Genomic DNA, 26,918 nt, shown 5'->3' with positions numbered 1-26,918 from the left:
AGTGTTTAGTCCCCCTAAAAAAGGAAGACTATTTGTAAGAGATTTGCACACTATATTTAGTAAATGAATCTGCTTAGAGACTCTAAACACTTGTTTACCTTTCTAATAAGTTAATACTAATTACTTATTAATTTAATTTCCTTTTAAAGAGGGCTAAACACTTTATACATACTTGTATGTAAAACAACCTGTAATTACTCTATGTTTCTTACTATAGTTCTAGTAAGCTGGGTCAGCTTCTTTAACTTTGTAGATTCTTCTTTCATTAGTTTACTTAGTAATATAGTTACTAATGTCTGGTCCTAGACTGTTTAGACTCAGTCTGGATGTAAGACTAGACTAATAGACTAGTCCTTTATAGTCTAGTCCTTATAGGTCTAGAAGAGGTCTAGTCCTAAGTCTATCATTTTAAGAAATTTCCCAGACTAATAGACTTGTTCAGACCTAGACTAGACTCTAGACCTGAATAACCTGAACTAATGTCTTAAATCTTGTTTCTCATATCTTTAGCTTACTATACTAAAACAGATTATACTCCTTTAAGGATCTTTGAATATTAGCTAGTACTTACATAGTACATTTTACAAGTTTCTGACAGTCTAAGCAAAGCAAATTTACTCCTGTTCTTTACTGTTCAATGTATAGCTTACTAAACTTGACTCTTCCTATCTAGTTATTGTCTCCTAAAATATTTATTCCCTTTATGTGTATTTCTTTCCTATTTCCTATTTTTACCCTCTTTTTAGTCTGCTAAGCTACACTTCTCTCTCTCTCTTCCATATTCACTCCTCTCCTATCTTATACTAAAGACATTACAGTCCTAGCTGCCTTCCCTAGTCAAGCAGCCAGCTAATGTCTCTACCCCTGACAAATTAGACAAGATGTCTAAAATCACTCTCAGAAAGAAGAAGAATACTGACACTCAGACTGCTTTCTGTACACACTGTGCCAACTATATTGCCACCCTTGAAGAGACAGGTCTGTCTACTATTAAGTACCTAAATATTCATGTTCTAACAACTAAGTGTCTGTAAATCACAGTAACCAGCTTAGAGGCAGTTATAGTCCAGCTTTAGGACTTGTGTCACAAGGCTCACACTGAAGCCTCAGAATTGTATCAGGAAAACTGTTACAGTGTCTAGTCTGTAGATTATATAGTATATACAAAAATATATTACTTTTGTACTTAGATACAAAGAATAATACTCTAACTCATCTTAAATTATTTTTCTCTCAGGTCCAGTTATGGACCAGTCCAGAACCAGACTGGAACTTGGGTCTGGTCCACTACCTGTCTACATAGGTCCGGTCCCCAGTCCAGGACACTCCTAGACTGCAGATTTGGTCTGGTCCTGAGTCCAGGTGAAGTATGCCCAGACCAGACCAGGACCAGACTTCAGCAACTATACTTAGTAATATCTTACTTGTTGCACCATACGTTTTGTATTACTTGACTTATACATACCTCTACTCCTTTGTTCTTATAGTTAAACTACAGGCTGGAACATTACAGTAATGCTCTATTTCTATTGTTACAAGTTTATTCTTATTGCCAGGTGAAGTATTCTGTTGCTGTGCATCTTGTTTTCTATCTCTTCTGCAAACTTCCGCCGGTCAGGGCTAATCAAAACTTTCTAGAGGTTGTGGCTCGATGATTCACTCGTGCAGTGCTAATGTATTGACAACTGAAGTTATCTGGACACAAGTCCTACAAGGTTTTGGAGGCAGGTTTTCAGAATTTGCAGGGCAAGTTGGCGCTCAAGTCAGTGTATTGGACGTCGACGTAGCAATGGCCGCAGCTGTGGCCTTGTTATGGACGGAAACTGGCGGTCGGTTCGGGAATGCGAATGGTATGAAACGAAACGAAGTGACTATATGGACTACCAAATGGGGTGATGACTAATACCGGTACAAACACTCTGACAGGCGAAGGCGATCGCGTCACTGAGACTTGGTGAAAGTCGGTGGGATCCTGATGCACAGCGATTCTTGACAATTACGCCGCTCGCTCAAGTTGTTGCCTTTACTAACAATCCGTCAACCGTTCCAGACGACGGCTGGCTCCGAACATTGGACGGGGGCCTCTTCCTATGGATCCCTCCTAAACATCGACGTAGCTTATGTAATACAGGCCAAGTTCGCGTTCCCAACGAGAATGGACAGCTCATGACGGTTGACCGGAGAAAGTTGCATCATGGGAAGAACTGGACAAGTATCATGCGTGGTGAAGGGGTAGAAAATGGCTGATGTAGTATCAATCATTCGAATGTATTCCTTTTTATATTGTATTTTATTGAGGTTCCTATTTCTGCAATCAGATTCCCGGTTTGTACAGGTTTTGTTTCGGGCTCTAGGAATAAGATGCTGCGTTTCTATGATGCAGAGACTGGCAAATCCGCTGGTGTCCCTATTTCAGGCCATCGTGGTCGAATTTATAGTGTTGCATATTCACCAGCCCAAGGTGGGAATAGAATCGTGTCAGACATTGCTGACTTTACACTACAGATTTGGGATGCTATTTACAGAGTAGAGGGTTAAGGGTAGGTAGAGGTTAAAGGTAAGTAACAAGAGCAAGTGTAGCACTTAAGATTTAAGTAAAGTCCCATGTGATATTCAACCATTACATAAGCTAAGTAACTCACTTTATATTTACTATACTATTATAATATACATGTTACATTTGAGTACTATACATTTATTAAGTTTATAACCTCTTAAACAGAGTTTCTATTTATTATAAACATTAATAGAACTTTAGTACACATTATAAGTGTAGAAAATGCTTTTATATTATATTATATAGTAGACACAAGTCTTTTTCTTTAAGTAAAATACTATAATAAAGTATTTACTCTCAATATATTTTTGTTAAAATATATTTACTCAATATTTAAAGCTATTATAATACATATACTGTATTATATTCATTAATAATACTTTTAGAACCTTTATAAGATGTATAAGAATTATCTTTACTTTATAACCTTATTAAAATTCTTACAGTTACTATATAATTTATAAATAATGTGTATTCTACTATATAAGAACTATAAAGCTATATAAGAAAATGGACTTTTCCCTGACGTATTTGTCGGATCTGGAGACAATTCCGCTCCAATCCAGAGAGTATGCAACGGTCCAAACACGCTCATCGTTACCCTGAAGAGGTTGACGTTCTGCCAACTTGTGTAGTACTCATCACTTTTGTTCCCTCCAGTCCAGGTTTGCCTTCCTTTTTGAATTTGCATTTGTGCATCTGTATTGTTTCTAATGCTAAACAATTTCTTCAATAATTCTATACATTTGTATACTTTTTCCTACTCTATAGTATAAGTAACAATTTGTTAGTAATAGTATAGAGGGGACCTGAAGGCTCAGTAAGGGGACCCAGGCTACAACTATTCTATACAACAGAAATACAGAACACAAACACTGGAACATAGTTGGAACTTGTAGAACAGGCAGAGAGAGAGAGTGAGATAAGAGTAGAGTATATAGAGTAAGTCTAAGAGTATAGGACTATCTAGAGTAGACAAGATTAAGACTACTAGACTAGTCTAATCTTGTACACCTATATATACTAAACTACACAAGAGTACTTAGAGAGTATGAATTACTAAGAATGATAAGCTACAAAGAATGAAAGAAAGGGGAGGTTAAAGATAAAGGTATAAAGAATAAAGGGATAGACAAAGGGTAAGAGACTATAGAATGAACAAAGAAAGAAAGGAGTAGTTAAAGGAATAGAATGATAAAGTAAGGAAGGGTAGTAGTAAGAGTTAGTACATATATAGTTCATAGACAGTACTTCTAAAGGACAGAAGTCCTGAGTTCTAGTACAGAAGAGTGTAGAACCCTTAGAACTAAAGGTACAAGAGTAGAGAATTGTAACATTATCCTCTCTCTAAAACCAATTGTTCTAATTAGTAAACATAGGGCTTAGTTAATAGCTCAGGTATAGATTAGAATAGTAAGGCTTGGAAATCTGTAAGGCTGAGTTTGTACAGAGTACTAGAATGAAGCTAATAAAAGTCTTAGATTGTCTTAGAAGTATAGGTAAGGTTCTTAGCAGGTTCCTAAGTATACTCCTTAATTAAATACCCTTTCTAGTAAACAAGGAATTTGAGTTTTCTGTATAGTAGCTTAGTATCTACTATGTACTCTACTTTATATTCTGGTTCAAAACTGATAAGTTCTAGTAAAGGTAGAGGGGGTCTTTGTTATAAAGGAAAATTAGGATTATAGTACTAAGACAACAGAACCTTATTGAACACTGGGTGTATACACTTCTATATTACTAAAAGTTAGAGTTTATAGGTAGAGACACTAACCTTCTTTTTAATAACAAAGGGTCTGAAGTACTTGTTGTCTAACTTCTTTATTAAGCAATCTAAGGTCAGATTAGTAGCTTCTAGTATAACCTTGTTACTAGGCTGGTAATCCTTAGCTACAGACCTCTTCTAATTATAGTTCTACTTTATAACTTATACTACCTTCTCTAAAAGAGCTTGTGTGTCCTCTCTAGTTCTACACATCTGTTTTACAAAGTCTGTTACAGATTTGAAACTACTGTTCCAGTTTGGAACTGTCCCCTAGTACAAATGTCTCTTATGATTGAGGAAGAATAAGGACTGTCCTGTTGTAGAGTGTTTCTAGTTATTATACATGAATTCTGTTAGAGCTAACTATTTAGACCAGTCTAACTACTAATGATTGATAAACATCTAGAGATAGAGCTTGATCTCCTGATTGACTTACTCAGTTTAACTATTAGTCTACAGGTAATATGTAGTAGAAGGGTTCTCTTGAATTCTAAAAAGTATATACAAGTCCTACATAAATTTTGACTTGAATTACAGTCTGTAATTGTGAATGAGCTTCTGAGAGAGTCTATATAACTAGAAAACATAATCCTAATAGATACATACTATACTTTCAGAAGTAAGTTCTGTTCAGGTCAGAACTGTGTAGACTTACTTAGAGAATCAGTCAACAATCATACAGATAGTATTGTAACCCTAAGACTTGAGTAGTTTACTAATTAGGTCTACTAAGACTTCTTTCTAAGAGTAATCTAGAATCTAATACAGATGTAAGAGAGCCCAAACCCCTGTCTAGTAGGCCTTAGTCTGTTAGTATGTATTACAACCAGTCACATACTTTAGGATTTCCCTCTGTATTCTAGACTACTAGTAGTTTTAAGTAATGAGTTTCTGTATTTTGTGTCAGTCTAAATGTTCTACAGTCAGATTGTTATAATAAGCTTAGATAATGTCCTCCTACAGTTTCTAATCCTTTAGAACATACAGTCAGCCTTCCTAGTAAACCTGTCCATCCTTATCCTCCTCCTAATCTCTAGCCTGCTTCTCTAGTTACTTTACTATAACCTAGTCTTATGTGTGTCTTAGAGCTTACTATATGTAAGTAACAAAGTTAACATTCTTAGATTCAAGTCAGATCTCTTAGATTGTCTTAGACACAAAACAGGAATTGTTTAGAAGAACAAGATTTTTGTTATCATTCTCTCCCCTTTTATAACCTACTCATTTTAAGAGTAAATCAGCTTTTGTCATTTATATTCTGGGTTTGTAAGTTAGTACAAAGTTATAGTTTTATAGTTCTAACATTTAGTAAGCCTAACAGTAGTTAAGCTTCTAAGGTGTCTGAAAGTACTAGAGATTAAGGTGATTACTTTAGATCTTAAACTTCTACACTATACTAAAGAGATATTAATATTACTCCTTTAAGGAACAGACAATTGTAAGGAGTTCCTTATTATAGATAGAGTAGTTCTGTTTTATTATAGAGAGGGATTCTGATTAGAACACTATTAGACACTACTTTCTGTTAATGAACTAGAACAGTACTACTCTATTTGTAAAGTTGAAAGAGTTGGCTTTAACTTAGAACTTGTCTATAACTATCAAAACTGTTAGTACAGGCTTACTAGTAATAACCTACTTTAGAGACTCAAACACAGACTGTTACTAATCCTCCTATTGTTAAGGAACATTTTTGCTAGTAAGATTGTGTAGAGGCTAGGTAATAGTACTAAAGTCTTAAATAAAGTGTTAGTAGTAGTTTACAAACCTAAGGAATACTTAGACTTGTTTCAGGTTCTGAGGTTGTAGTTAGTTCTAAACTACAGTTACTTTTGCCAGATCCATGTAGACCTCTTCTCTACCAATTACAAAGCTTAGATAATCCTAGACTAGGTAGAGCTTCCTATCTTTCTTTTTAATAAAGAAGAAAGAGGAGGCTATAAAGGACTTTAAAGGTTAGATCTGACTGTTCTAAAGATTTTCCTAAAGAAACTTGTCAAGTGCCTCCTACTTGTCTCTGTTGAGTAGGTAGACCTTACAATCCTTAGGTTGGAAACCTTTAGTCAATTCAATTGTATAGTCCTAAGAATAGTGTTTAGGAAGCTAGTCAAATTCCTCTTTACTAAAGACTTTAGGAAACTCTTAGACAAAATCTGGTAGACTGAGTCTACATGTGTTTCAGAGTAGAGTTGTTCTAAGAGGGTTCTAAACTGGTTCCATCTTAGACATTCTTTAGATTGACTCTGTTCTATCTTAACTAGAATATGTATCTACATATTTATTCTAGTTAAAGAAGAACAACTAGTCACCTTTATTAGAACTGTTAGTAACATTAGAAGTGTCTACATCTACTCAGAACAGTAGTATAAGGTAACTGTAAGACTTAGAACACTGATCAAACACTAGTGTCTACTCTAATTAGTTAATAGTAGGGTTGTAAGCCTTAAACTATTTAAATCTGATAAAGACATCTGTCTTTCTAAGGTTAGTAACTCTAAACTTAATACTTTCCTTATAATCCTAAATAGTCATCCATAGTTGGACAAACTTAGTGATTTAACTATTCTAGTTTAGAGTTCTGTCTGTATTATATACTAGGATTAAAAGTAGAACACATTGAGTAGGGAGGTAGTGTTTTTACACAAAAGCCTTATTAATATACAAACTAATACATTCACTATCTACTAGAGCTGTTGTTTGGATCTGAGAGAATCTTAAGAAGGGAGCTAAGAGGATAAGGACTTAGAGCTAGTGTCTAGAACATTCTCAGATAAACTACTACTTGTTCTGAAGGGAATATACAGTTTGTACAGTCTTGTTGTCTAGAAGGGTAAGTATATACACTAACATTTCCTTATTAACCTCTCTCTTTCAACAAGGACAGACTTATACTCTTAGTTGTGAACTCAGCTAAGACTATCCCTACTTAATACTATAGACAAACTACTAAGTAGTAAACAAAGCTAAGTAGCATTCTGAATGTTCTAAGATCTTAGAACACAGAAGTAGTAGGTTGGATTGTACAGATTTAGACTTAGATAAAGTGTAAAGAGAAGAATTAAAAGAATCAGAAGAAATAGGAGAACTATTTACTTTTGTTTCTGACTTTTTTCTTTCTAATAAATAATTTTGTTGATTTATTTTTTCTACTTTTTCTACTTTTTCTGCTTTTCTTACTTTATTTACTTTTAATCCTATAGTGTCTATTAAATCAAAAGTAGTTATTAAAAAATCTGAGTTATAGCTCTTTAGTGTTACATTTACTGTTAGGCCTCTACAAAATTCTAGAGTATATAGTTAGAGTCTAGAAGTTCTAAAGTGACTTCCAGATTTACAGAAAAGGCTTCTTACTACAAATCCTGCTTGTCACTTGTTATTACTCTAATAACCTAACAGATATACTATTACTTTTACAGGTAGTCCTTAATCTAGTGCCCTGACTTTCTGTAGGTAAAGTATGCTCCTTACTTTTAGGCTTCTCTAATGTCTATTAGAACAGATTGATTACAAATTATGGGTGGATTAATCTAAGAGCTTGAAACTGTTAGAGTTAGACATATGTATAAGTGTTTCATACAGACTTAATGTATCTAAGTTATAGCTTAGTTAAAGGAGATAGTGTGTGTTTTCCACTTAGTGTAAGTAACTAGTTCTAACATTATTCTAAGAATCTTATCAACCAGTTCTAGGTGAAGAGCTTTTTCAAGTATTCTAATAAGGACATTATTAAACCTAAGTACAAATCCTACCTTCTAGGCTAGGATATTGAACTCCTAAAAAAAGGTATTGGTAGAATGTTTGTCCTGTCACAGAGACACAAGCTTGTTCTACACATTATACTTCTTATTCAGATTAATAAAGGAAGTACAGAGCTACTCTATAAATTCTGAATACAACTTGTTATTCTAAAGTCAGATTAGGCTTCTGATTCAATAGCCTTCAATCTAGTTCTGAGCCTAGGTGGCTGTATTACCTTCCTTTATGAAGGAGAGGATAAATAGGATGTAATTAAGATCTGAGAATAGATTAGTCAAAGTAGTAGCTATGTATAGTTTAACTTAGTACTAGAAGTCCTTAAAGTACTATTTATTAAAGTCTAAAAGGTAGGCTACATACACTTTCTTTCTAGAACAGGTTACAACTTCTAGAACAATTAGAACAGGTTCTAAAGAGGTTAGAGGTATGTAGTTAGTAAAGGCCTCTTAGATAGAGGTCTGTATGTATTAAGCTAGTTCTACTTATAACTACTAATCTGGTAAAACAGTAAGGGTGGCAGTTAGTACAGGAGGGTCTATGTTTACACTATAAAGGGATCAACACTAAACTAAAAGGGGTAATAAATAAAAGAAGGGTGGTAAAAGTTTAAAAGGGTTTAGAAAGTTTAAAATTTAAAAATGTAAAAGGGTTAGGACAAAGGAAAGAGATTGACACAATAGTAAGTACTAATGCTTGAAACATAGGAGAGTTGTAGAGTAGTAATGAGTAGTCTTAATCTGATGTCAGTAACAGTGTAGAGGGGACTTAAAGGCTTAGTAAGGGGACCTAGGCTACAACTATCTTACACAACAGAAATACAGAATGTAAACACTAGAATGTAGTCAGAACTTACAGAACAGGCAGAGAGAGAGAGTGAGACAAGAGTAGAGTATATAGAGTAAGTCTAAGAGTATAGGACTATCTAGAGTAGACAAGATCAAGACTACTAGACCAGTCTGATCTTGTACACCTATATATACTAAACTATACAAGAGTACTCAGAGAGTATGAACTACTAAGAATGATAAGCTACAAAGAATGAAAGAAAGGGGAGGTCAAAGATAAAGGTACAAAGAATGAAGGGATAGACAAAGGGTAAGAGACTATAGAATGAACAAAGAAAGAAAGGGGTAGTCAAAGGAATAGAATGATAAAGTAAGGAAGAGTAGTAGTAAGAGTTAGTACACATATAGTCTATAGACAGTGCTCCTGAGGGACAGAAGTCCTAAGTTCTAGTACAGAAGAGTGTAGAACCCTTAGAACTGAAGGTACAGGAGTAGAGAATTGTAACACAATTAGTAAGCACATACTTGTAACAATGTCTATGTACAACTACTCCTAAGGTACAATCCTCTCTCTGACCCCTTACATACTTTCCTTCCCCACCTACTATTCTATACTTAATGTGTATTTACATTACCTAGTACTGTTTATAACACTGTTTCAAATAACAGAAGTAGTAGCCTACTACTTACCCCTTCTAAGTAGAGTCTGTCCACACCTTCTACTTCACCTCCTCCCTTTAAGCCAGAATGTCTTAGAGATACACCTTTACAGTCATCCCTAACAACTCAGTTTACTGTACCTCTACTTGTAAGATGTAGTCAGAGTATGTAATGTACAGATACAAACACAGCTTTGTCTACAGTCCAAATCATCTTGTTCAACACTCTAGATCACAACCCTGGTGCACTGCTCACACTTGCTACACACTATTACAATACATTCATCTCCTTACTCTAGTTAGCTACTCACATTAATACTAATACTCATACTTACACCTTTAGCCAGACAGTCTCACAACTTCTCTCACAAGCACAACCTTAACCTACACAACATGTACAACCTTACAACCAACAGGCACACACAATTCAACTTTCAGGGACCAAGCAACAACTAAGTCTTAGTGACTAAGACCATATCAAATGACCTAAGAATGCATTCATTGTCTTCTGTTGTGAATACTGTTTGAAAAAGAACAAGGTAGAGGCTGTACTACCTGTAGAAGACAACCTGGTTGTACAACATTAGTGTCAAGCTGACCTCTCCAAAACAATCTTATACTAATAGTGTTTGCTGTTTGTAGAGGAACATAAATACTGGGGCAAACTTACAAAGTAGAGGAAGAAAGAGCACAAGGAGATGAATAACCATGGTACATCTATTAGTTGTTGTGATTTGCTAAGGTAGTGATAGTTTTGTTTCTGTTATAATGTGTTAATATTATGTACTGTTCAGTGTTGTTAGTAAAGAATAAAATATTTAAATAAAATATATATTGTATAATAAGCTATTCAGATAAGATATAAGCTGTAAATTAACTTATTTAAGGATTATAAGATAGCAGAAGAAGTATTATGCCATATCAGAAGAGGGGTGCAATATATACCATTATAGACTTTCCTAAGAGCTATAATTCTTATATCCTTATTGTAAGGACATGTAATGTTTATTAATTCTCATAATATAAATCTGTCTTATTACAACCTTATAGTATCTTTTATATATCTTATCCAATGAGGGGTGCAATAAATGTTATTATGGATAATATTGTTTTTTTACATATTATATATGCATATAAGAGTATATAATAATTAAGACTTTTTCCTGACATAACACAGTGCAAGTCTAGGACAAGTCTGGCAGGTCCATTGGTAAGATTCACAGTCACACAAGTTCAGTCATGTCTGATAGTCACACAATGATCCTTTGTGAAAGCTGTTGGGATCCTGATGCAGAATCTTTCTTGACAAGTACAAGGTGCACATAGATTTTTTCACATACTGCTAATCCATTGACCATTCCAGACAATGGTTGACTCCGAACATTAGTCAGAAGCCTGTTCTTGTGGGTTGCTTCCAGAACATCAAGCATGCCTACTATGTGCCACAGGCCAAGTTCACATTCTAAACAAACAGAAAGGACTGTTCAAGACATTTGTATGGTCAAATGTCTGTTATGGGAAGGACCAGATTACAGTTGATTATGTATCAATGCCATTGAGAGGAAGTCAGAATTCTATGTAGTTTCAAAATAACAATCGAAAGCATGTATTGTAATGGCATTTGTAAATAGATGGTTGAGTCTGAGATTTGCAGCTCTTTTGCTATACTAGGCTTTCCGGAGAATAATTTTGTCCACCTGCATACTCTGTTGCAAATCATAACCAGACTTCTTGAACATGTCAGATAATTTATAGTCGAAGGTTATACGTTGCAGAAAGTCACTGCCGTTCGTCCACATTAGGGTGATTCTCTGCGATATCGTCCTCATCATCATCCTCGTCCACAGCAGCACTCCACGGCACATCAGGTAGTCTCATCCCAACCGCAATTGTAAAGCATACAAGAGCAATCATAACAAAGTACACTGTCATGCCTCCTAGTTTTTGCCACACACTTGCTCCAGCATTCACACCTTTAAATGCAATTTCTTCTTGCGCAACCCCAAACGGCTGACTGAAAAGTGTATTGAGGTAAAATGTGAAAGCTGGCTCGCCAGCTTCTCCTTCACCGGGTAGCCACCCTCCGTCCTCTCCAGTTCCAGCATCTCTCCCGTATTCCCAAATTAATCCTCTCGAAAATAGAGAAGAAGCAAAATACGGTCCGATGCATCGCATGATCGATACTGAACATTGTGCAAAACCGTTAACTGCACCAAGGGTCTTTTTACCACGTCTTCTCGTTACCTTTTGTTCCTGAGTTTTCGGCGTCTGGCGAACTTCTGGTTGAGCATTTTGATTTTGGGTGATTCTTGGGGACGATGGAGTTGCATCTGTATACCTATTGTCAGTAGAATGATTTACGTGTACAAGTGTCGGGTTTGAGGAGGGTGAAAGCGTCGGACGAGTGGGACGAACAGCATCCGCGGCTTGTTTTTTCTTCAAGGAGATCGATTCGGCAGCAGCCGTGATACTGTTTAATAATATCAATGAATATGCTTGATCCGAACTGGTGTTGGGATGAAAAGAGGAAACCACTCACAAAATATACACACTCCCGTAGCACATGCTTATGCCCAAGGCCAGGCACAGTTGAAGTAATACGAGAAAGATGAGGACACCGCTCAGTTTAGTGGGCACGCTGTCCTCCCGGCTCTTCATCCTGTCTTCTGCGTGAACCACTGCACTCATCACAGGGAAGAGTGCGAAAATCGGGATTGAAGCTGTAATACCGATTAAATAGACTCTCTTATTCCCTAGTCTCTTAACCAAACGTGCGAAAAACCCAACTTGAAAGAAACCGTTTGCTATTCCAAAGCAGGAGAGGAATATGCCGATTGTGTGAGGTGGAATACCGAGACCGCCGAGCGAACGTGGAGTGGCGAAGAATACTGGTTGCAAAGCGCGAAAGGCGATGTCGACGAATGCAAGAAGTGCATAAACTGCTGTGCTGAGTAGAACAGGCGGAGTAAGCAGTGCACGCAACGGTGGTTCTTTTGGTGTTGCACCGGCTTTGAGGCTAGGCGAACCAGAAGACGATCGCATCCCAGGTAATATGCGGAGAAATTGAGTGCGAAACGAGAAACCTGATGGATTCGTCTCCTTCAGCCATAACAGAGTCACTATCAACATCAAAACAGTGAACGTTGCGGGTATTGCGCAAGGCAAGAAGTACGGGTACTTCTCCAAGAAAGCGTTTCCGCCGAAGACATTAGGAAAACGCTCGGTTGGGTGAGAAAATAAGCCGCCAAAAAGAGGACCAAGTGTGGCACCTGTTGACCAGGCGATGGGTTGGTACGAGAACGCCCGGGCGATATTTGTGCTGTCTGTCAACTCTCCAATGATACTTTTGAAGACAGTGACATTGCCATTCAATGCGCCGGACTGAGTAACAAATAAGTATGCCAGTGGTATATAAATAGAGGGGAAGATTTAGATGTACCAATGAACGTGCAATGACAAGCGCGGGGAAGGTTCTTGCAAGCCCAAAAGAATACATGGAGAGTGCGAGCCCGGAAAGGCCGACGTAGATGACAGGTTTACGTCCGATGCGATCCGAGATGCGGGACCAATGAAGGACAGTTAATGCTTGTGTAACAAAAAACACACTTTCCTGTAACGAGAACAATTAACGTGTGGCAAGAGCATACTACAGTTTACTAGGCAGACGCACCATGATTCCGACGAAGTGTCCTATCTTCTTGTCATCGCCACCCGTAACGCCCGTTTCGCGGACGAGCTGCGGCACGAACGGGAAAATGACCTACAAGTCACAAGAGCCTTGAGAATGATGTTTAAGGCAAGTACGACGGAAGCAAACCTGCGACGACATCGGCTCGGCCAATTGTAAGACGAGAGCAATCGAGAACTGACCCCATGGGATCGGCGTCTCCTTGTCGCTCGTTCGTTCTTTTGCATCGTGTTCTGTTCGTTGGTCTCGGAGGAGAGGTGTCTCCTCATCAGTCACTCTCATCTCGCCGGTGGTTGTAATGTGGCGAGGCGAGGAAGGAAGATGGCCATGCTTGAACAGAGTGCAGGAGCCTTAAGAGGTAAAGCAGTGAGTCCGTTGTGCAAAGTGTAAATGTTGCGATCACGTGGATCTCGCACTTGAAGGCCCTTGGTCCTTGGTGACGGAGTTATTCTAAGCGTATGCAACAAGCAAAGCACAATCCTGGGCGCTATATGCTGACAAGTGAGCCTGTATCAGCCTTTGGGTTTATCAAGGTAGGGTCAGGGCTTACAAGCCCCTCTACGGGTAGAAGAGTTGGAAAGAAAAAATGGAGCTGAGAATCAAGAGATGCCTTTTTCTGGAGGGACGCGGTCATGTGACCTCGCCTTGCCTATTCAGCCATTTACTCCGCAGGTATCGAATATTCCGTCTTTGCTTTTTTATCTCGACCATCCATGTCCCACCGGCGTGTGCAAAGATCACCCACAGGACATGTTTTACTCCCTGCGTCAAACAACTCTAGCCCAGACTCCACAAAACCTCTATTAATCCCTCGCGATGTCTTCTCCTGGACGTTTGGCCGTGGAACTGTCGTAGGTACTTCTTTGATTCTTCAAAGGCAGCTCTGATACGCATGCATTCTCAGGTCTGGACAATATGGCCTGCTGTACTACTTCACACTGTATTTGCAGTGGGTACGTGAAAATAAAATAATTTCAGGGCTTTTTGCCAAGTCTCCATCCCAGTTGTAACTTCCATCTCCCTGGCCTCAAAGGTCAGTCTCGCCGCTCCACAAGTCATGATCACCGTGCTCGGTGTCGTTATTGGCTTCGTAATATCATATCGTGCTATGAGTGGGTGCGTGTGATTGATACCCGCCACTTAGTTACCAGCTGACTGTGCTAGCAGTTACGACAGATATTGGGCTGGTCGAACGAGCTGGGGCGATATCATCAAGACATCGCGAGCGTTGACCAGGCTAATCTGGATCCATGTTCCGTTAAAATCTGAAAAGAGCTCCTCGTCCGAAGACAAGGTGCAGGTTGAAAAGCTCTTACGAGAAAAGCGACAGGCACTGGACTTAGTTGAAGCGTAAGTGACGCCACGGCAAGTTAAATGTCGAATTACTTAGGCATATCTAGCTTTGCCGTTGCCGTAAAGCATCATCTTCGAGGTCATACATACCACCTCTGCATAATTTCGCAAGCTGAAATTATATTTGTTTTGAACAGGTGAGACAGGCATCTACTACGAAGACCTCTACCACCTCGTGAAGCCGCTGCACAATGTTCGTTCTCTCCCTACAACATGATGTGGCGTCTTTGACCTACCTTCAAGCTTAGCATTCCCACTCGCCTCATATACAAAAGCCATTACCCGCCCGTCCGGATCAAAGTTCACCTCAAGTAGTGAACACTGCTGTCAACGTCTCCTCACCTCTAGCTACAACACACTATGTTCCTACATTACCTCGGGATCCTGCTACTCCTGCAGTCAATGAATACGGTACTTTCCATTCTGAGTCCTGCTACAAATACGATAGTTCCGAAAATCCAACTCTCTTTTCTTCAACTCCAAGACACTCGTATGGTCCTCGCATACTCTATGAGCTTGTTCCTTTTTCGTCACTCTTCGTTATGCTCGATTCGTCCCTTAGACAAAGTAGAAACCAACCTGCACATTTCTTCCCACATCCCGATGACGAAGATGCGGTGGAGAAAGAGGAGCTTAGGCGATGGTATGCTGGCCCATGCGGGCGAAAATTCAGGCCAATTGTTCCAGGGAAGGGGAGAAACGTGCCTCTTGAGATTTTGTACTGCTTAAGTGAATGGTTAGCTGATCTCGAGGGCAGAGGTACTGTTCCTGGTGAGAGTATTATCCCTTTCCTATATGCTGCTTCTGAACTTCTACATCCGGTTCAGCGAGTCCGCTTGGAGGAATGTACCTTTGTCTCACAGCATTAGGGGATAGTCTCACTGGTACGTATAATACTAATATATATCACTTGGACACCTAATTCTGATCGCATTATAGCTGTGGAGCAAATTTTGACAACGCCTTTACCCTTGTAAGAATAATGCGTTCGTATATCCTCCCATCCATCTGATCGAGTAACGCTTGATAGTGTCTATTCGGCACACATCCGACAGTGAGTATTCTTCATGCTCTTAAGTTATCGATGATGACGGAGATATATCACCTTTGTAGATGCGTCTGGCTCTACCTATTCCTCCTTCCATTTCAGCTCATCGATCAATTCGGATGGTACACAATTCCTGGAGTATGTGTTGCTGCGTTCTTCTACATTGGATTTCTTGCCGCTGGAGAGGAGATAGAGCAACCTTTTGGATATGACGAGGTACAGTATCTACTTTTCATCACTCGTCCTATTACTTTAGCTCATCGCTGTCTAATACCAACCTTTCCAGAACGACCTCAATCTGGACCTTTTTTGTCATCATATCATACATGAAGAGATTGAAGCTCTGAAAAGAAGGGACTGCAAAAACAGTCACATTCCTATGTAAAAGAACTTGCACAGCATACCAGTCTAGAAGGTGATCCTCTTGAGTTTTTATAGCCAGTTATACTCATGATACAGTGCAGAAATCGCTATTTATTAGCTAAGCTAAAAGATAGAGTGTACATGATAATTTTAGAGAATAAATACAGTCATAACATCTAATGTGACCTGGGTATAGAGTATTTCCGTTCTGCCAGTTGTCGAGTGTAGGAAATAGTTACAAAGAACATTAACGGTTCAAGCCAAAACCTGTGAAACAGAATTTTCACAGTAATGTGGACCAATTACAACTGTATTTCTTTTGGAGCAAACAATTAATCAGAGAACGTCATCAGTTACAAAAAATGAGGAAATGGTATTTCCATGGACTGTTTCATTCACGTTGTTATGGAGTCGACAGTCACTAGCAGGCTGCGGAAGGAGCTGGGATGAGGGAAGTAGAGATAATGTAGTAGGTATCAGTTTGTATTTCAGGCAAATTAATGACCGGTCAACGCATAACATCAATTTATCAACGTTTACATTTACGACATATAGAACTGTAAAGAGACCCAAGGGCTCATATTCTGACTATTCTTATTCTTATCACAACGTGGGCACTTATGTGGATTTTATTCAAACTTGATCAGCTTCGAGTCCTTAAATGAAGAAGAGTTGCATACCTTAGTTCTCCTCCCAAGTACCAGTACCATCGACCGTAGTTGCCGGGTTGACTCCAGGTGCTTTGATGGCTCCCGAGATGACAGGACCGTCTCCAAGTTGTAGATGGAAGTTCAATATTCCTATAACGCCTTGGAATACACGCGTGGATGTCAGCTGATTCTCGGTATCGTATTTCAATTTCACGTCGCTCGTTGTGAAGCTCTGGACACTCGGGGATATTTCCATGCTGAATATACGACGAATGCCGTTGATAACGAAAACGGCTCTGAGCCTGGTCTCTGTCAGCCAGGTCAAAGATCCATCGACGGTAGGCATGGTTGTGTTCTGTGGTTTATTGGGCGTGAGTATCAATCTAATGATATTGTCGAACAATACTAACGATTGAAAAGTTTGTAGAGACGAGAGGGATTTTTTTGTGTTAGCAAAGTGAAAGAATGCAGGCGTATTTGGGTGTCCAGAGGGTCTGTTCTATCGACCTTGTATATCGGATTACAAACATCGGGAAAGTTGTGTGCCGGACGGTCTTCACGATTTTTCGAGGAAGCCAGGGTGTATACATTAGCGCCCGTAGATGCACCTCTGGCTCGGTCTTATTTGTTCTTGTTTGTAAGATAGCCAGCGTTTCGGGTTTTTCTATACAGGACTGTTGAGCTTCCATGCAAAGCAGACATATGCCATACCTGTTCCAAAACAGTTCATCTTTTGGCTATCGCTTCGATGTGCCTTGCAGCGTTTCGTGTATTCTTTGAGGCTGATCCAGCAGAAACCGCTAGAAAATATATCTATACTCAACTAGCAGTCAGCGCTGTGCAGTGTTGTACAATATAGTGACGACCGACATGAAGTACTCGTCTTAGCTCTTTCTGCAATAATTACAGTAAGACATGCGCCAATATCAATATGCGCGAATGCTTCCCTTCCTGCGATGATGTCTTCTATTAAAATAGTAAACAAATACGAAGAGAGTAAAAAGCAAGTGCAAAGACATACCAGCACTACCGGACTAAACCTTTGTGGTTTAGACACCACAGTTGAGCACCTATGTAGCTTCCCAAACATTTGAGCGCTTATGAAGAAAACACGTGGATTAGCTAGTAGTATCAGATAAATTCATGTCGCCTTCAATCGATCAAATGAGTACGAGTCAGCATCGTCTGCGTTGGCATAGGCTCTTTGAGGGACATGTATTTATTACATATGGTCAGTCGTTGATCTCGAGCTCCACTTCTATTTTCACTTCAAATTATCAGCTGAGCTCTAAGAGTAGTCGAAATACAGTCTTGTCTCCTGACAAAACACTGTCAGTCATAGCCTAGTCGCAAGGATATTATCTCTGAGACTGCAGTCTCGTAAACAGCATTAAACAGCATTACAGTTGGTGAAGCCCTCAAGTCTATTTACTCACCCATATTTGAAGCCGGCAAGCGCTCAGCCAGACAGGTGGAGAAAGAACACATGGAATACAGCCATGTAGGTAACGCACACATTGCTAGTGGACAAATATTATCCATAGACAGTGCCGGCATTGTTGTAACCCCTACGATTCAATTTGTCTTTTCTTTTTACCTTGTTCAGTCATAGTCCCGCAGATATCTCTCAGGCTACGAGCGAAAGCAATAGAAGGACGCGTAGTATCTTCTTTTATCTTGTTTATTATGTCAAAGTGTCATTGCCAGCTTCCCTGCTATCGGGACTTTTATCAACTCGGCGCTTGTTGAGGGAGTTATATGAGCGCTTATTTTGACGGGTGCTTGAGTAGAACTTAAGGAATCCCCGCTTGCAGTCCGGGACATGCATGAGGCCTGCACACTATATTGGACGAAGAAGACTTGCAAGTCTGGGCGCTAGCGAGTTGTCGCAATAAGCTAGAAAGTGGCGACTAAATGCAAAAAAAAATGAGTAAAGGTGAGGTGAACCATGACACGTCTTTTGACAGATTAATACGCGTGGAATATAGACCACACTCACCCGTCGAGGTATATACAAGACACACTTGCCAGAGTCCACTAGAACCATCCCAGCCAGTTGGGGATAGAGGAAATTTTTCATCAAACAATAGAACGCTCCACGCAAGTGCTGTCAGGCGTACTGGGCGCAACCGAAATTGTCCATTCCCAAACGTATCATGGGAATCAGAAGGATATCTTCTTGAACATCGGGCGAGCCATCACTAAAGTTCTGCGAAAGCGTATCTCTGATTATTTTAGCAAACGGAACGACCGTCGCGTGTTCATTATCGTACGGTCATTGAGTGTATCACCTAAGTGTAAGTGTCCGAATTGTAATAACTTGAAGAATGCGTTGCAGTTCTTTCCTAGGGACTGTTTTCCCTCAGTCTCTACAACCTGAAATTCGTTGATCAGATGAGCATTGGTTAGATATACGTGAAATGGGGGGAACAATGTGTTGAGCGGAGAAGAGATATATAAAACAATATGCCAACTCGTATAACATCATCTCTTCCGAATTTTTCTCTTCGTCGGCGTATCCATCTCGATATCCCTACCATCGTCCATGAGAAGGGTCATCTGACGCGGCCCTCCTAGGAGCCCACCGGCCTTCCGTACCCCTACCGATTGAGAGGACAGCCCCTTGTTGCTCTCATCCTCCATTTTCCCAAATGACATCACGTTCGAGGAACTAAAAGAGTCCATATAGCTCTCGTCGGCATTCTCGTCAAGGGCTTCCTGATGTGACGGAACATTTTCCTGAGTTCGAGAGCGAGTCGTAAATGGACCAATATCCTTCACGTCACGGAGGCTTTGTGCTGCAGGATCGTGCACAACTTGCCTCGCATCTAGTCGGTCAATCAACATCGGTGATAATGGCGACAGGGAACTTCCTTTTTCCAACTTATCATCACACCTACGACTAGCGACTGGTGTATCTTCGATGTAGACATCTGCAGGATCACTCGAACTGGTGGGCGGAGGGCTCGGGACAGATTTAGCTGCCATAACGAAACGTAACTGTTCGTGTTCGTCCGGATTCGAGGTGTCTAAGCGGCTTCTCTTTACAGGCGTCTCTTTAATGAGCGTCACTCCAATATCGCGTTTTAGCTTAGCTTTCGTTTGCTTTGATTCATCTGCCATCGGAACCTTGATCTTCGACTGTGCCTGCACTTTCGTCCTCTCCTTGAAGATGCGACTCATACTGACCTCTCGACTAAGACCACGTTTTGGTCCGACCAGGTTTGCGCGTTGAGTGGCTTCATCCTGTGCGAGCGAGACGCTTAGCGAACGACTTCTGCTCCGCTGCATCGATGATTTAGAAGAAGCCGCTACGGAAGTTGCTCGGGAGGACAGAGCCCGAGACACAGATGGCGCTCGAGATCCCACTCGAGAATTCCTACCATCCACGAGTGTCTCGATATCGGAATCATCTGCATCTGACAAGGCGGGTTCAGGATACAGTTTGGAACGGAACAATTCGCATTGTTCATGAAGCGATGTCTTGAACCTACACGTAGTGTCAAAGCCAACGGATAATTTACAGTCAATGGTGGTTACTTACAATGGTTCGACAATGTCTTCGAAAAATTTCTGCGTCCAATGTCGTTCCACCTTCCGTTGCCCTTGGTTCGAGCCCGAGGCCTGAGAAGTTGGGTGGGCGCTATCAAGAGATGCAGTCAGGCACCACACCGCAAGTTTGTCCATGTAGCTTTCGAGAAGCTGTTCGGTTGACTCTGGCGGTGCGGCTTCTTTGTTCTTCTTTCTTTTCTTCTTTGGCGACTCCCTCGCTTGGTCTGGTCTTGCGCCAGGGAGACTTAGCTTGAGCATGATGAGTAGAATCTGAATCATTGCCCTACGAAAAGACTTTAAGTCGAGAAGGAAAACTCCTAAGTATTTTGACTCACTCGCGTCTCTCGAGTCGTTCCAACCACGATTTCCTCCACTTATCTTCATCGACCTTGCCTTCCTCTTCATGTTCTGATTTCTCGTGCTCCCAAGCATACCACATCATCATCTCTTCTTGCTCGCCGGCACCACCACCTTCTACAAGTATCTGCACTAGCTCTATCCTGTACTTATCGGAAGCTGTTCGACTGGATAGCAATACTGGATCGAGAAGAGAATGTAGAGGATGAGGTAAAGACGCATTTTTGTCGTAGTTTGATGCGACCCGTCGAAGGGACGAGATAAGGTACGCGAGAGGGTTAAGTGACTAGCTTTGTGTATTAGTCCATTTTATTCAAATGCCTTAGCAATTCATGCTCACCTCAGGAAGCCAAAGAGTCTCGAGATATCTCCGTATTACAAAATTCTGGTCCGTGGCATCCTGGTTCAAGCTTAGAACGATTAGCTATATTTAAGTGCGCGTACAATACACTCACTCACAATGGATAATCTCGGTGAAGCTGCGCTTCAGCCGTTGCAGCCCATGGCACTGGACACGAGTCCTCCAGTGAGTATGCGAGTGGCGCAATCATTGCTGTTTCCATGGCGCTTACAATCCAAGTTACGACGAAAATACGCGTCACCGAAGATTGGCTGCTAATATTATTGGATTTCGGATGTCCTAGAGCGTAGATGAAGCGTTCGACGCGTCCAGTGAAGGAGAACAAAAGATGATGATTAGGTGAGCTGAAATGGTAACGCGATCACGTGGAATGCACGCGTATTTCCCATCACAGCCATCAGCCATCAGCCGCCGCAAAATCAAATATCCAAGCCGCATTGCTCTTCTCATTCTAGATATCACCATGTCCCAGAACAAGAAACGATCATCTACAGGCCATGTGCTGCTCCCTGCATCTAGTGATCCAGGTCCGGATGCTGCCAAACCTCTACTGCTTCATCGAGACGTGGGCTCCTGGACTTTTGGCCGAGGAACTGTAGTAGGTATCTTTTTAGGTCTTCCGAATTAACATCCACACAGCTTCTACCTTAGGTATGGACAATTTGGCCTGCTGTTCTTCTGCATACAGTATTCGCTGCAGGTATATATTACAGTCACATCCACAAAGCCGGCTGTTGAATTGGAACTTGTAGCCGTAACCACTATATCTCTGAGAACTCAAGTATATCTTGCTGTTCCGCCAGTTTTAATTACCGTACTCGGTGTCGTCATTGGCTTTGTGATCTCATATCGTGCTATGAGCGGGTATGCTAGTTTCGTCTGCATCGTTCCACTCCGACTCATCTTTGTTGCCAGCTATGACAGATACTGGACCGGCCGAACGAGTTGGGGCGATATCATCAAAACATCGCGAACAATGAGCAGGCTCATTTGGATACACGTCCCACTCAAGGTCGAAAAGCAGTCTTCTTCGATGGATAGAATCCACGCTGAAAATTGCAAACACGAGAAACGGCAAGCACTGGATTTGATCGAAGGGTAAGTACACAACATGATGATGAGATGATACAGTATTCAAGTAATCTAGCTTCGCTGTCGCTGTAAAGCATCATCTTCGAGGTCCGATACAGTTTTGCTATATCTCAAGGATTCTCATCTCATGTCGATTAGGTGAAGCTGGAATCTATTACGAAGACCTATACCATCTCGTGAAGCCGCTTCATAAGGTTTGTCTCAGCTTGCCACAATGAAAGCCGATCTGATCGATGTCTCGTATTAAGCATTCACGAGTTTCACACGCCCCGAAGTCAGGATTCTCTCATTTACATTCGCACGTGCCTCAAGCAAAAAGCTCCGCTTTGGACAATGCTTCGCCTTCTCTCCCCTCACATCGTATTCCAACATTACCACCAGATCCGATTATTCCTGCAATAAACGAATATGGCGCACTCCGCTCTGACTCATGTTCCTCCGCAGACGAGTCCGAACGTCCTTTCCTTTTCCCTTCTTCACCTCCTCGCGTATCTCGACCACGTATCCTTACTGAACTGGTCCCATTCTCATCGTTCTTCTCTTCCGTCTCTTCATTCTTCACGCGGAGGAAGAAATATCCCACGGACTTACTTGCTGATAATGATGAGGAGGATGTTAATGATGGAGAACTGAGTCGACGATGCGCTGCGTCGCGCGGGCGAAAGTTTAGACCAGTTCTTCCCGGCGGAGGCAAAAACATCCCTTTGGACATCTTGCGGAACTTGAGTGAATGGATTGCTGTCTTAGACGAACGAGGAACTGTTTCTGGTAAGTTCATTTGATCCGCGCAGTTTCTCTATCCAACATCTGATGATCCGATCAGGAAGTCCTCTAGGAGGGATGTACTCATGCATTGCGTCGTTTGAAGATAGTCTTTCTAGTGCGTCTTCTGTCTCCTTATATGTGTGATCTTTTGATTCAATTCCGCATATAGCGCTAGAGCGAATCCTAACGACACCGCTTCCCTTGTAAGCAACACGCCCTAATGCACTACATCCTCATTTACGAAGTAACTATCTCTAGCGTATACTCGGCACATATCCGACAGTGAAGCTTTTCAGCTAGTATATATCCCTGAACGAACAACTAACAATTATGACGTAGATGCGTCTGGCTCTACCTCTTCCTCCTTCCTTTCCAGCTTATTGACCAATTCGGCTGGTACACGATTCCCGGCGTATGTATCGCTGCATTCTTCTACATTGGCTTCCTTGCCGCTGGGGAGGAGATTGAACAACCATTTGGGTATGATGAGGTGTGAAATCCATCTTCATTTCCTCGTGAGCAGAACGATGACGCATACTCCAAAAGAACGATCTCGACCTCGACCTATTTTGTCATCACATCATTCATGCGGAAATTGAGTCCCTGAAACGTAGGGACTGTGCGAACAATTATCTCCCTGAGGTTACCGTTAATCCGGACAGAACCACTGTCAATTCTCCCATGCAAAATGGCACTGAGAGTTTGGCTAACGGATCAGGTAACGATGAACATGTATCACTAATATCTGTATAAGTACTTTTGTTTAACTTGTTGTCTGACTTGGAAATTTACGGACTGTATATGCTTTCTGACTTTGCCACAATAAGAGACTGGCTGCCAATACACGAACTAAATATACCCCTGCATAAATGACTCGACAGCTCTCAATTAAGTTAGTATTACGTAATTCATTTCACACCGACCTTATTGTCATTTCGCTTATATCACAAAGGTTTAATCTCTACTTCTTACTATCATCACTATAACAATGGGAAACCCCTATGTGGGTAGGGAGCCAACGCATATACGCGTTACTCCTCCTACTCTTATGCTTTTGGGCTCTGATTGCAGTGGCCAGACAGGAGAAAGGGTGGCTATGGGTAAACGAACCTTTACGAGGGCTCCTGACGACCATAAACGATATTGGCAAGAGATGGTAGGGACATACCTGCGGAACGAAATGAAATTGGCTCCTGAACTTCGTGCGCTTTGCACATTTGTACTTCCGTGTTGTAATCGGACTTATATTTGTTACTCTTTAGGACGTGACCTGATATTCTCGCTGGAGTTTCCTAGAAGCTATGAACTATATGGCAATATGAGAGCTAATGGAGCCTTTGACTACTACTTAATCGGTACGTACGTCATAGTTAAAGCCTTAATTAGGTGATAATTGCGCTCCTAGGTTTTCATAGAGACGGCTCTGTAGAAAAGTTTGACTCCCCAGCCGTATGTATCAATCGCCAATATTTTACACAAAGGTAGCATGACACATTCCAAACTTACCTCTCTGCAGAACTTTGTCCTACACGCCAAATGGCTCGCATACGGTTGCCCACCGAGTATTTGCGGATGCAAACCTTGTTCAAGAAGGTCGCAAAGAGATATTAGTAATCAGCTGACGCTTGGGGGCGCAAAGATATCACAGCCGCGCGACGAATCTACTACGACAAAGGCATCCGCAGCTAGGAGATTCAAGGAACATAAAAAGCAGATTGCTAGGAAGCCATATGAAAGGATGTAATCTTTAGATACTATGGGGTAAATGCACTGAAGAATTGTTTTGTGTAATTCAATACCAGCGGCTACGGGTGAGTCGGGCAATTCAACATCACTGTGCATACAGTCTGACTTGCCTCAGGCAATCACGTCAGAAACTATTTATAAACTTGAAACCCCCTTTTCTCATATGGACGCGAGTAGTGAAACTGGCTGAAATATACTTTTATAATGCCGAGACAAGCTTGGCTTATGAAGAGGAGTGTTGGCCGGCATTTGTGTTTATCTGACAAAATATCAAGCAAAGGGAAATTCAGAATCTTCGGTTTATGAATTTATTGAGCATTGTTGTTGCACTACAATTCTTAAAAAGAAATTATACAGTATAACTAGTGTCCTTTCCCTGGGGTGTAGTCTCTTTCAAATCCGCTACTGTTTTCCAGAGTGCAAAGGCAGATGGGTTCGCATACCAAAACTCCCATATAAGATACATCGGACTTCCGCCTAGTCTCAAAATCCACGCAGTCATGAAGCTCCACTTCTTGAAGTTCTTTACATCACCAAGCCCGCCATATATATGCGCAAGGTGCCGTGAAGCCTGCATACGCTCGCCATAACACGCCTTCTCGCCGTCCATCGCGTGTAACATCTGCATGCAATACTCAATATCACGACTCGCAAATTGAGTCGCAACTGTCGCTCTCGACTGCGGACAACCAGTCGTCCACTCGTCCATACGTTTATCATGCGATGTCATGGCTGAATCTGTAAATTTCCTTGTCTCCTCCTTAGCTTTGTTCTCAGGAGTGTCAGCACATTCTGTACATGTACAGCGAAAGCCGTAGTTTCTCCTAAGAATACCTAGACGGACTACTCGCGTGTCGAGGAGGCTAGTGTAGCTGATGCAAATCTCTTGCCCCAGATCGATGTCGCATACTGCAAGAAGTTTGACTGTAACTGGATGACTTCCTGTAAGAATTCTGCTAGAAAAAAGGCATCCTATTTTCATAAACTCTGTATATAAGCGATATAGGATAGATTTAGACAAAATTTGCTTCCCGTAACACCAAGATTCATAGATGCTATAGCTAAGGACAAATGTTCTGAGAGAACATCTTGATCATCAACTATACTAAATACAGATGTAACTCTAATGACAAAGTGACAGGCAATCAGGGATACTGTCATAAGCGTTGGCTATATTACCATATTTATTATTATGAACGTATTTCTCAAGTTTAGAGGTTTGTACAGGGGGGGTACCCCCCCTGTACAGATTTTAAGTTTATTCATAGGGTGTTGTTGACCGAAACTATGGTACACTACAGTCAATAATCTCATAACGAATACAGTAGTAAGGAATATATCTCATAAGGAATAATTTTTCCTGGCAACAGACTCAGTGCACAGTAAATTATTCCAAATATTTGCTATGGAATAACGAATAGAAAATTTTCAGATTATTCCTTAGTAGATGTCATTTGTATACCAAAAATTGATTAGCTTGTACACTAAATGAGACTAAATTGTTTACAAATTGAAGCGAAAAGTCTAACAGTTCTATAGAACATGGAAAATAAGCTTTATTAATGCCTAAAGGAGTAAAGAATCTTAAGATATAGTACTGTCAGGAACAAGTTACAGAGCTGAAGAAAAAATGCGACACATACCTATACTAAGGATAGTGAAGACAACGAACCCGTTATTGAAGTGCCATCACCTCTTGAAGGAATTCAGATGTGCAATACAATGACCAATCTTTCTATTACACACTGTGAAGCAGCTAGTATACCACTCCTTCAGTTTCAGCGTCATCTTCGTCTCATGCATGGATACCTTGTTCGACTCAACCAGTCTGCGCAAAAGCAGACAACACTTGATACTATAGTTGCTGTGGTCCAGTTCTGGACCGGTCCACCCCTCCTTTACCTGGACTGTAACCCGGACCTCTTCATACGGTCCGGGTAAAGGAGGGACCTGGACCCGAACCTTTGTGGACTGCTGTTGGACCGGACCTGAGGTCCAGTCCAGGTCCGGTCCAGGTATGACCTGGACCAGTAGAACTTATACTTACAGTCAACTCAAGAGTGTGTCCCTAATGTGAGTAGAGGAGTTCAAGCATCCTACAACAAATAGTGTCTATTCTTTTTTTTGTAATATGTAGCTAGTGCTTTATACTAGACTATTTACAAAGAGAATAATAATGAGTTTTTAAGAATTTCAATTGCTTCAAAAGTTTCTGGAAGAAGTCAGTTACACTGCTTTGTATCTACAAGCCCTGCACCTGAAAACACACACTTACAAGGTACAGAGGAGCCTTGTATAGCAAGGTAATCCTGAGCTATGTGAGCAAGAATTGGATAACAAATACTATTCTCCTAAAAAAGAGTGTTAGTACAAGGAATGAATAATTGTAGTTCAACCCAGTCCAATATGTAAATTGTAATA

The 26,918-nt window shown here is 40.7% G+C and overlaps 8 protein-coding genes across 8 annotated transcripts; 4 read left to right on the top strand and 4 right to left on the bottom strand.

Moving 5' to 3' along the window:
- Positions 1–1,789: 1,789 nt before the first annotated feature.
- Positions 1,790–2,247, top strand: FOMMEDRAFT_160396 (uncharacterized protein; the record flags this gene model as incomplete). The annotated part of the gene is made up of 2 exons (XM_007270106.1): positions 1,790–1,867; positions 1,927–2,247. The coding sequence occupies 2 exons, from the start codon at positions 1,790–1,792 to the stop codon at positions 2,245–2,247; spliced, it is 399 nt and encodes a 132-aa protein (XP_007270168.1).
- Positions 2,248–11,301: 9,054 nt separating this feature from the next.
- On the bottom strand, positions 11,302–13,844 carry FOMMEDRAFT_31136 (MFS general substrate transporter; the record flags this gene model as incomplete). Its single annotated transcript, XM_007269821.1, has 9 exons — positions 11,302–11,653; positions 11,767–11,852; positions 11,884–11,992; positions 12,062–12,903; positions 12,962–13,132; positions 13,193–13,282; positions 13,340–13,560; positions 13,627–13,660; positions 13,761–13,844. The coding sequence occupies 9 exons, from the start codon at positions 13,842–13,844 to the stop codon at positions 11,302–11,304; spliced, it is 1,989 nt and encodes a 662-aa protein (XP_007269883.1).
- A 79-nt stretch (positions 13,845–13,923) lies between these two features.
- FOMMEDRAFT_160394 (UPF0187-domain-containing protein) lies at positions 13,924–15,996 on the top strand (the record flags this gene model as incomplete). The annotated part of the gene is made up of 12 exons (XM_007270105.1): positions 13,924–14,061; positions 14,115–14,163; positions 14,215–14,326; positions 14,378–14,560; positions 14,611–14,642; positions 14,701–14,756; positions 14,812–15,334; positions 15,391–15,447; positions 15,503–15,536; positions 15,594–15,617; positions 15,677–15,827; positions 15,898–15,996. The coding sequence occupies 12 exons, from the start codon at positions 13,924–13,926 to the stop codon at positions 15,994–15,996; spliced, it is 1,458 nt and encodes a 485-aa protein (XP_007270167.1).
- Positions 15,997–16,655: 659 nt separating this feature from the next.
- FOMMEDRAFT_31134 (uncharacterized protein) lies at positions 16,656–16,970 on the bottom strand (the record flags this gene model as incomplete). Its single annotated transcript, XM_007269820.1, has 1 exon — positions 16,656–16,970. The coding sequence occupies one exon, from the start codon at positions 16,968–16,970 to the stop codon at positions 16,656–16,658; it is 315 nt and encodes a 104-aa protein (XP_007269882.1).
- A 2,086-nt stretch (positions 16,971–19,056) lies between these two features.
- On the bottom strand, positions 19,057–21,096 carry FOMMEDRAFT_170406 (uncharacterized protein; the record flags this gene model as incomplete). Its single annotated transcript, XM_007270104.1, has 5 exons — positions 19,057–20,114; positions 20,169–20,459; positions 20,512–20,819; positions 20,874–20,943; positions 20,993–21,096. The coding sequence occupies 5 exons, from the start codon at positions 21,094–21,096 to the stop codon at positions 19,109–19,111; spliced, it is 1,779 nt and encodes a 592-aa protein (XP_007270166.1). The 3' UTR covers positions 19,057–19,108.
- Positions 21,097–21,357: 261 nt separating this feature from the next.
- On the top strand, positions 21,358–23,504 carry FOMMEDRAFT_92818 (uncharacterized protein; the record flags this gene model as incomplete). Its single annotated transcript, XM_007269847.1, has 11 exons — positions 21,358–21,492; positions 21,546–21,594; positions 21,647–21,758; positions 21,810–21,992; positions 22,042–22,073; positions 22,125–22,180; positions 22,235–22,758; positions 22,814–22,866; positions 22,921–22,954; positions 23,091–23,241; positions 23,298–23,504. The coding sequence occupies 11 exons, from the start codon at positions 21,358–21,360 to the stop codon at positions 23,502–23,504; spliced, it is 1,536 nt and encodes a 511-aa protein (XP_007269909.1).
- A 341-nt stretch (positions 23,505–23,845) lies between these two features.
- FOMMEDRAFT_22921 (uncharacterized protein) lies at positions 23,846–24,768 on the top strand (the record flags this gene model as incomplete). The annotated part of the gene is made up of 5 exons (XM_007269782.1): positions 23,846–23,953; positions 24,014–24,106; positions 24,157–24,200; positions 24,268–24,562; positions 24,613–24,768. Coding segments are annotated over 4 exons (473 nt in total), but the record flags the coding sequence as incomplete, so codon positions are not given.
- Positions 24,769–24,846: 78 nt separating this feature from the next.
- Positions 24,847–25,227, bottom strand: FOMMEDRAFT_160390 (uncharacterized protein; the record flags this gene model as incomplete). The annotated part of the gene is made up of 1 exon (XM_007270103.1): positions 24,847–25,227. The coding sequence occupies one exon, from the start codon at positions 25,225–25,227 to the stop codon at positions 24,847–24,849; it is 381 nt and encodes a 126-aa protein (XP_007270165.1).
- Positions 25,228–26,918: the final 1,691 nt, after the last annotated feature.

Source organism: Fomitiporia mediterranea, assembly GCF_000271605.1.
Source record: "Fomitiporia mediterranea MF3/22 unplaced genomic scaffold FOMMEscaffold_11, whole genome shotgun sequence".
Lineage (NCBI taxonomy): Eukaryota > Fungi > Basidiomycota > Agaricomycetes > Hymenochaetales > Hymenochaetaceae > Fomitiporia > Fomitiporia mediterranea.
The sequence above is the reverse complement of the archived record's forward strand: the minus strand, read 5'-3'. Positions and strand labels throughout refer to the sequence as shown.